Below are 9,768 nucleotides of genomic sequence, written 5' to 3'. Positions count from 1 at the left end.
ACTCTGCATTCTTGTATCTCAATTTTTTTTTATTTTTTGACCTGAGTAAAATGTACGGTTATTCAACCACTGTTAAATCATTATTTTAAAAAACAAAGAATTTTTATCAACAATTACACGTTGACAATGTTCTTAGAAAGAAATCACCACGTTTTGTAGTTTTTAGTGGTGTTCGGTAAAATTTCGGGTTAGGAAAGCAATTTAAAAAATAATTTATTGTTAACCTTGAATGAAGAGACTACTGAGCATTCATCATTTCTTGGTGGAACAATCAAAAGACACACATCTTTAAACTAGTAATCCTTTATTGAACCCAAACATTATGAACCAAATCGCTTTCAAAGCTAATGAGAAAATAGTAAAACAAAAACTGAACGCAAAATGCAAAAGATGAATTCAAGTCTTAACCTCCTAACTGTTTGTACAAAATTGGGACATAGTCGTCCCATTGGGCTTGGTAGAAGTTGCCGGCCACCGGTTGCCCCAATTTGTATTTCTCGGCGAACTTTCTGATGGAAAAGCATCCGCGGTTATCTCCAGAACTGGAATTATTTCATAAGTTTAAGACTAAACGTTCCATTATCTTACGTGTTGGGAAGCCGCTTCTCGTCGAAGTTAATTTTCCCGCTTTGTTTGTAAATGAGGAAGACATAGCGATGAAGTCCTGTGCCTTCCGGGGGTCCAGAGCCGACGTAAGCACTCAGGGTTTCCCCTTGGCCGACATTTCCGCCTGGAATGTTGCCAACCAACCAGTGGTGCCACTCTCTAAACTTAGGCTCCTTGCGGCTGGGGGCATCTGGGTCTATACAGGGTGTTACAATCTAAACTATTCGATTTTGACCGAATTACCAGTCATGCAAAGGGTGTACAAGGCGTTATTATCGGCGTTCCATTTGACAGTTGGGACATCCTTGACTTGGGTAGGGGTTAACTCGTTGCCCATCTCCACCTTGACGCCGCTGGGATAAGTTACCTAACAGTTCAGAACATGTTACTGGCCCTGAGAACAGTTACTCGAGTTACCTCTGCTGTGGTCTCGGGAGCCACATCAACAACATCCGGGACTACGCCGTGTTTTTCCATATTTTTTGCTACAGAAGAGAAAAAACGACTAGAATATACCGGTCGTCTAAGAGCAAACATTTTGCTGAAAAAATTTACTTAAGTGGGGTGGGGGTGGAATTTGATTTTCTGGGGCCTCTACACACGACAAGGGTTAATCACAAAAACTCACCTAAGATCTTTCCAGAACACAATCACAAGTTGCAAAAATGACAGAAAAATGCCGGCTGTTGTCGTCATAGGCTGACACCTATTGTTGGAAAATGGAAGCATGCATTACATAATCTATTACGCAATATATTTAGCTACAGCTTGATAGATGTCGCTTCATAAATTTGTTTCTTTAATTCTTTTAATTGGTGGTGATTTCACTAACTGCCACTTAACTGTTTTAAATCTGACGGCCAGTTATGATGTACTTGTGAAAATATTACGGCACTTCAACGGTTAAATTTTTCTAGGAAGGCAAGTCGGATTTTTCCCGCTGATTGGTAGATGGCGCGTTGTAGCTTTCTAGCGGTAAATAACCGATGCAAAATAACGAATTTGTTGTGCAAGGGTAAAGAAAGTTCGTTTTGATGTGGAACAAAAATGTATTATCATAAGTTATAAAAATATTAAAATATTGTACAGATCTATAATATTAAGTATCACTTTAAAAATCTATGATGCAACGGATGGGTAAGCATCAGTCCGTCCAAATAGTGAACAAATCACATTCAAGTAGTATAAAATCCCCAGCCGTTGCATTCGAACACATTTGAATATGCTGAAGGATACAAAAACAATACTGACACTTAGACTATACTAAACTAATAAAATGAACATAAAAAATCTGCAAACAAACACCAGCGCAACAGCAAGGAAGCATAATGTACTGGTAAAGAAATGCAACATCACATCGTTATTGCTGTTCAAATTGCACATAAAAAATAAATTAAAGGGGGACCAGGATGATCCGTCGACTGTCTAAATAACAAAAAGAAAACTTTGGTGGTTTAGCATTGCAAAAGGAAAGATCTCATCTCAACTACTCTGGAGCAAGCTATTTAGGTACTCTCTTATATACAGTTGTAATATACACTAAGAAGACTAAGTCTTCAGGATACATGCTAATATAGCACATTACTTTGTACATATCATTTGGCAAACAAGTCCGCGCACTTGTATTTTGTACTATCTCACAAATTTTGGCACTGGGATTCGATATTTACAGTCCTAGTCTTTTCAAATTGTGACGGCACCCGGACCGTTGACGCGTATCAGCATTCCAGGTTTTGGATTTGAGCCGGAAATGTCGCAACTCATTCTCATATTCCGGGTGCAGCATCTCCGTGTAGGCTATAGGAACGCAGAGGTCGGAATATTCCTCGAAGAACTTCTTATAGCCACCCTCAAGTAGGTAGACTTCGGGGTAGTGCAACGAAGGGTAGACGTCCTGGTTGAGCTGGCGGTCCTGCTCACGCAAATACCGATATCTGGAAGCAAAAACATCATTAGCACGGCGATACAACCCTCCAGAAGCAAAACTTACAAATCTGGACCCCGCTTGCTCGAAAACTCGCAATGGAAAACCAGGATATTGCTCCTTTTGCGCGGCTCCTTGCTCGCAGAGGCGACGTTAGTTAATAGTTCCATGCACTGCTCCTTGGTGTAGACGTTAATGGCGCCGTCAATATGGCCACCCTTGTACTCGTAAGGGTACCGGCAATCGATAACTTTGTAAGAGGCGACGTTTCCGCTAAAGTCACCACGGATTAGTTTGGCCAAAGTGTCAGCAGTGATGCACTTCAAGTCCTGATGACGGCCTTGCGTTAAGGGCAAACAAAACGTCTTGCTGAAGTCACCGATGAGGTCTGGCTCCACGAATGACCTCTGGACCGCAAACTTTATACTCTCCTCCGTCGCAGACACGCATCTCTGAAGCACAGGCCTTGCGACTGGAACAGCGGCTTCCTCATCCTCAATTTTCTGTTTTTTCGAATTTGGGCTTTCGAATCCTTGCGGCGGTTCTGGTCTCTTAAACGGGCGAGATTCTGTTGTTTTGAAGAGGCAAGACCTGACCCTGCTTGGCGGCGTCCTTTCAGTTTGCAAGGACAAAGCCCTTCGAAATAAGGGCCGAATTACTAGATCCCTCGGCGAAGTCGGTGTCTCTTTCCGGTTCTGGAAATTGATCGGTCCAGTGATCAATTTCCCGAAATCCTGCGGCAAGTTGTCCTCCAAGGGCTCAATATCGGAAAAATCCTCGAAAAACTCGTCCTCCATGGACCCGATCGAGGCCAGTTCGAACGACCCCCGAGTCGGGGAAGCATAAGTCGAGAATTTACCCTCATTGTAATTAGCAACGTAACCGGAATCGCGCGAATTGGGGTCGTGGTCCTCAAGGGGGCGCCGAGTTATTATATTGTGGTTGCAGTGATTCGGTGAAGTCCCGGAGCAGATTATTGCCGGAGGACTCGAATTTCCGTAAAACGATAACTCTTCTATTTTGACCGGACTTAACGCTTGCTGAATATTTTCTTTATCCAAACAAGAATCGTCCCCTCGTTTCGATCTGAAACAAAAACGGCCTTGAATTAATCAAACAAAACGAGCAGTTCCGGACCTGTCCCCCCGAAAATGCAAAAACGGCGTTTCCCGCCCGAAACCAGCAAACTGAATTTTGAGTGTCCTTGTCACCTTTATCACCCAAAAAACGCAGGGTCAAAAAAACGCCCAACCGCAGGCCCAAAAAATTACTATCGGGGAAAAACGCGTCAACTGTGCATACGTAATCCACAAAATTATGATAAACTGATAAGTGGTTCGGGGGTTGTTCGCGAAATCGCGAAGGGGCTGAAAACCGCACGGCAATTACCTTGGGGGGCACTGGCAGACATCACAAGAATCCGTGCTTATCGAATCCCACATTGTCGGAAGAAAGCGGTGAAATATCCTTAAAACGTCTTAAAATCTAACACAAGCAACAAGCACTCAAACCAGGACGATACGTCCTCGCACACCACACAAACGCGACTTGGAAGTGAAGGTAGCCTACCTCAGTCTTTATCCTATTACAGCTCGTCCCCACATCGTCGGTGGGGAGTAGGGATAGGGCAAGGGCGCCAAAAGAAAGCAAGGGAGGGGCGCCTGGGAATGAAAATTTTTACCATACACCCTTTCCGCATTTTTGGAAAAAATCCAGTTTCTTTACAAAACTTGCGCCTAATTTGGAACGGGTCTTGGGAAAAAACAGCGTGCGAACCCGCGTGATATATTTGGAATTAATCACGTAATATTTAAATATTAATAGACCGGACAGCGAGAATTCCGAATTAGCCAAATTTATTTTATCCGATTTGTTATTTATTCAGAATTAAATTTATTTCTGTTTGTACATCTCCAATTTTTTGATTTATTCCCCTCTTTCGCATCGAAAAAACGCAAATGTTTATTCATGTGAGGAAGTTCAAAATTCCTAGATAAATGTTCTGCGATTTATTCACTTGATGTTTCGGTACAAATGTGTTATCAGCATTTCAGTTTAATTTTATTTTTTGGTGAAAATAATAGTGGATCAATAAGATAAATAAATTGTGTTAAACTAATAAATTGTCGGTGAAAATAATAAATAAATAAATGGCCAGTACGCAACAGATGCTGATAAATTCAAAAAATGCATTATTTGCATTATTTTGAAATAAGCTAGGCATTTGGCATATTTATAATTAGTGAGTTTTGTTACTGTTTTATTTCACTTTGCTTTATATGGAATAAATAAATGGATTTTTACTGCTCTAAAATTCGATTTTTCTTTTCAAATTTCCGAATCAGAATACTGTTCACTTATGGATTCATGTTTCAGACTTTATTGAAGTCTGGTTAAACATTTGGTTGCCGAGGCTCAGAATCTGATCTGAAAATTGTTATCCTTGAGTGAGCATAGCGAGCTAAATAGTTATGAAGTTGAGTATCTTTCTTCCTTGGCAGCTGTTGAGCGGTCAGTTCTTTTTGCATTTCAGTTTGATATTTATGTATCACATTGAACTATAGCACATGTTGATAAATTTATTTATTTAAAATTGATACAGTTTTGTTTATCCTAATCGAAGGAAATGGGAGCAAATGAAGTCAGCACATGAATAAAATTTTTGGTTGTGGTGTATGACGCCGAGAAATATTTATATTTGAGGCATGTGTGTGATAAGTATAGAATGTGTTGAATTGGCATTTAAGACCGTTCTGAAACCTGAATATAGCGTTATCAGAGTGAGAGTTATACTGTATGCCTCCGATAGGAAGAGATCAGAGGATCATTCGCGTGAGAATAATACGTTCCCTGTAAGTGACATGGGAACTGGCCGAACAATTGGATCATTGTGCGAAATGCGCAGACTGGATACAGGAAAATTTACCTTTATCCCGGCAAATTGCCGACGTTCCCACCTCTACCTGTTTAGGTCATCCCTTCATCTCAAAGTGGCCAGGGAATGGACCAATTTGCATAATTTACACAAAATCTATTCACTTTCAGACTGTCCAAACATAAAAGAATTGCTTCTTCGAAAGTAATTAGTTATCTTATCGTTTCGCAGCTCGGGAGAAAGTAAATTCCGACCAACGGTTATCACCGACGCGGAATATCAGAGGATTTTCGGGTTAAAAATAACCAAGGCTGCTTTTCGAGAAGGCAAACACCCTCATTAGAAAGCAGCTCCAGGAAGGACTCAACCTAACTGCAGAAAATTACAAATAAGGGCTTGAGTTCGTCTTCGTAGAAAATTTAAACAAATCTCAAAATCTGCACAAAGTCGCATAATAAATAAAAAAAGGAATAAAAGGAAAAACAAAAAAGTAACAAGGGTTCCTAACGCGTGTATCCAAAGTTATAACAGTTTTCAAAATATGCTTTATTATTCAGTGACTAGGTGTTTGGGTACTTAATAAAACTGTTTTATTTATTTAATAATTATAATAATATGGAGAACAAATCTATTTTTAACAGGAATTGTATTAATTGTCCGTCATAAATTTGCAGTAATCGTTTTACAGGAGAACGAATCTAATTATTTGGTAACCAATGACCGCCGAAGTCACACGTTTGAAAATAAAATGACTGTAGCCGGTAATGACATTATTGGCCTCAATGCGTAAACAATCATTTTTTGTTGCTACTTCGAATTGCGGGGACCATTAGTGTTACCATCATTATTTTTTTCGCGCAAAAGTACAAGTTTTGCACTCAGGTAATGAGACTGCACAAGTCGCGCCTTCAATTTAAAATAATGCTTTCATTACAACACCGTATGATTAATTTTGTTTACCGTTCTGTCGTTTTTTGAGTAGATTTTTTGAGAATTGCCACACCTGATTTCTGTTCAATTCTAATTACAACGTTCGTCGTGAACTTTGGCTTCTGGCAGGTCCTTTGCACCGTTACCCCAAAGTCTAGTTGGTCTAGTTCGGGTGATAGTTTTTTGCGAGTACGTCACCCCTAACCAGTCTGAGGTTGCAACGAGACAGCTGGTATTACAGTTCCTATACTGATTTCTTGAGGCAGCTGATATCAGGTCTTGTTCCCGGTTAACGCCAAGCTATTGTATGCCAACATATTCGTTGTATCTTACAAATTTCACATTTCTAGCTCCCCTCGGAGCCAAAATCGGCCCTTCAATAACTCAATCAGTCTGGAGGCTGGCCAGACATAACTGTATCAGTATCAGTAACGAATGATTTTTCTCTTCTTTTCAACTTTAGTTTTTCTTCTGTTATAAAATATTTTTTTGTTTCTTCTTCATTTTTAATGCCCCCACTCGCCCCTCGACTAGATGGGGTAATGCGGCCCTAACCGAACTTTTCGTGTCCTTGCGAGAACCGTCAAGTGCAGAGAAAGTGACGTTTTAGTATGTATTTTCGAGTCATGTGTGATATTTGTTGGTAATAAACGGAAGGGGGTGTCGCGGTCTAAGAACTCTCATTGGAGCGAGTCCGCATCTGCCCTATGGCACACATGGCGCCGGTTGACCCCCGCGAACGTACTTACTTGTTACGCATTGTTTCAGATAGGGCCGGTTGACCTTTGACTGCTCTATTCTAACCCTCGACCGTTGCGACAATTAATTGCCTAATTACCCACAAGCCGTTGACTCCTCCTGCACCAACACCCAGCCACTTTTTTCAAATTTCGCGCGGACTTTTACACGTGTTTAAAACCGGTCTATTAAGATTATTTTCGTATTGCACCCTTACTGGGTTAGTGACCTGAAATTGCGTTCAATTTTCACCCAGTTTCCAGCTCCATTCAAGTTTAGCTTTGAACCGATGAAATTTAACTATACTACTTCACTTTTATCAAAACCAATAAAAACCTTCAATTTCATTCACGTGGTTTTCTAATCTCCCATCGAATGGTGTAAAAATAAATAAGAGTTGTAATTTAAAATAAACACCATAAAAAGCTCTAAAGTTTACAAAGTTTTGAAATAGATTGTAAACACCCTGTGACAATTCAGATCGTTCAAACTTCATTACTAAGATAATAAGTTTGTTAGACCTTGTTCAAAACGTACCTAGTCATAAATAAGCCCTGTTTTTATTTTGTATTAATTTTTAAAAATAAAGGTGTAAAACAGATTTTTTTTGGTTTTTATTTTTTTTAGCAGTAATCCTTGAATCGATTTGAAAAAACTTTAGGGACAGTAATACACAAAAAATAATAGCGTGATATTAAAAAAAATCTTTTTTGAATACCATGTACAATAACGACTACAAAAAACAAAAGTCTAACTTTCCTAATAACTGAGCGACACTTATTTGACAAAAAGTTCTTACAAAAAACATTGGTTTATTTGATACGAAATTTTGCAAAATAATTGAGTTTCTGGACAAAAAACCTGCATAAGAACATAATATTTTCGAAAAATATGACCACAAGTTTTACATGAAACTTCATGTAAGCTTTCCAGGCTCTTGCGCCCTTGAAATGCTTTTAGTTGTAAATTGTGTTCAGTAAATAAAGCTACTGGGAGCATAAATTTGCCTTATCAAGTGCTTTCTTTGACTTGACTTAACGGCGCTTTGGTGTCATTTCTAAATTTTGTCGAAAACATGGGGTTCACCGAAAGTTCATCTTGTGTTTATCCACATCATAAAACTTGTGCTGAATACACAGCTTTGAGGCAGTTAACGTAATTTATATTTGTATTTACCGACGTTTCAAATTGCAACATATTTTGGAAGGGCTTAATGGAAGAAGGTCACCGAATATCAAAACGTCCGAAGAATGTCATGTGTGCGTGTTAAAAAATAAATAAAGCTTGTTTAGCTTTCACCTTAAGCACGTTGTTAATTTACTTAGCGGCTAAACACATATTTAAGTAAATTTTAATGCCGGTGGGATTAAAACGAGAATAAATACCACGTGTTTTCGGAATGTGTTTCCTGTTTTTTGTGCCTATTGATGATTTGCAAATATTGCGCCCTCCGAAATGAAATCCTCTATTTATTTACCATCAAAGTATCGGTTAATGCACTTTCAAGGGTTTAGATCGCGACACGTGCTAGCGGACAAGGGGTTAGCCACCCCTAACGTCTGAAATTGTGTTTCGGTTTGGAATCTTTGCGAAAATTTAACTATACCCCCAAGGGCGAAGGTGCCTAAATCCCGCAACGGGAGGCTTAGAGAGACGTTATTTCGCACAAAACGAGTCACTGATGTGTGAGTCAAAGTAAATAAACAGAAGAATGATTACAGGGGTGAAATGTGGTTGACGGAATTAGTTATGGTCACAATTAACCCTTCTAATTACACTTCAAGGCGAAATTCTCAATAATGTTGGCCATTAGTCATTGGTGTTCAACCCTTACATAAAAACTGGCCAGACGAACCTGTAATTACCGGAGGAAAATCGTTTTAAAAAATTACCCCCGACGGCTAGTCTCGTCGGTAGATTTTCTTGGATCAAGCAAGACGTTGCGTTATTTCCTTAGCTCGTGCGCTATTGTCAAAAATAGGGACCCTCAGAGGAATCTTGTACGTTGAAGAAGCAGCTGTAGTGCAAGTAACCCTCTTGTATAATTTATATAGCTATATATACAGTCGTTGTTATCACGCATTATATTCCCACATCAGGTATATAACGTTTTATCGCCCGCCAAAACTTCCGCCTATCTCAGGTAGTTCCGGTACAAGATCCCAACGGGAGAATATAGATCGGGGATGGTGAAATTATTTTCACTTTCGGCGGATCAACCCCCCAATAAAGCAAATTAAAGCGGCTTAGATTTAAAGCGGGTTTCGGAGGGCGACACGACGCGACACGCCAAGAAATTACCCACGAAAATAAAATAAATAAAATAAATAAAATAAATAAAATAAATAAAATAAATAAAATAAATAAAATAAATAAAATAAATAAAATAAATAAAATAAATAAAATAAATAAAATAAATAAAATAAATAAAATATATAAAATAAATAAAATAAATAAAATAAATAAAGTAAATAAAATAAATAAAATAAATAAAATAAATAAAATAAATAAAATAAATAAAATAAATAAAATAAATAAAATAAAGAAAATAAAGAAAATAAATAAAATAGTTTACATAAAGTTACATTATTTTTTGCGTAGAATCCAATTATGCAAAAATGTATAGAATGCCCCATTTAAAAGATGTAACTTTAGTTCACCACCCTGTCTACAACACCTTGTGTACAATAAAAAT

General features: G+C 38.5%; 2 protein-coding genes across 3 annotated transcripts; both read right to left on the bottom strand.

The window, feature by feature from the left end:
- Positions 1-285: 285 nt before the first annotated feature.
- Positions 286-1,380, bottom strand: LOC658085 (protein D2). 2 transcript variants are annotated; one of them, XM_964498.4, is made up of 5 exons: positions 1,235-1,380; positions 1,024-1,147; positions 850-973; positions 589-802; positions 286-542 (listed from the first exon to the last, which is right to left on the bottom strand). In XM_964498.4, exons 1-5 carry the CDS (start codon positions 1,333-1,335, stop codon positions 404-406), a joined length of 702 nt encoding a protein of 233 aa, XP_969591.2. In that variant the 5' UTR covers positions 1,336-1,380; the 3' UTR covers positions 286-403. The 2 variants fall into 2 exon arrangements, with proteins under 2 accessions (XP_969591.2, XP_008200360.1); XM_008202138.3 differs by having other exon boundaries at positions 1,024-1,091.
- A 255-nt stretch (positions 1,381-1,635) lies between these two features.
- LOC658006 (twine) lies at positions 1,636-4,123 on the bottom strand. Its single transcript, XM_964425.4, has 3 exons — positions 3,920-4,123; positions 2,597-3,616; positions 1,636-2,540 (listed from the first exon to the last, which is right to left on the bottom strand). The coding sequence occupies exons 1-3, from the start codon at positions 3,970-3,972 to the stop codon at positions 2,273-2,275; spliced, it is 1,341 nt and encodes a 446-aa protein (XP_969518.1). The 5' UTR covers positions 3,973-4,123; the 3' UTR covers positions 1,636-2,272.
- Positions 4,124-9,768: the final 5,645 nt, after the last annotated feature.

This window comes from Tribolium castaneum, chromosome 10 (assembly GCF_031307605.1).
Source record: "Tribolium castaneum strain GA2 chromosome 10, icTriCast1.1, whole genome shotgun sequence".
Taxonomy (NCBI): domain Eukaryota; kingdom Metazoa; phylum Arthropoda; class Insecta; order Coleoptera; family Tenebrionidae; genus Tribolium; species Tribolium castaneum.
Note: the sequence above shows the minus strand (reverse complement) of the source record. Positions and strands in the feature narration are given on the sequence as shown.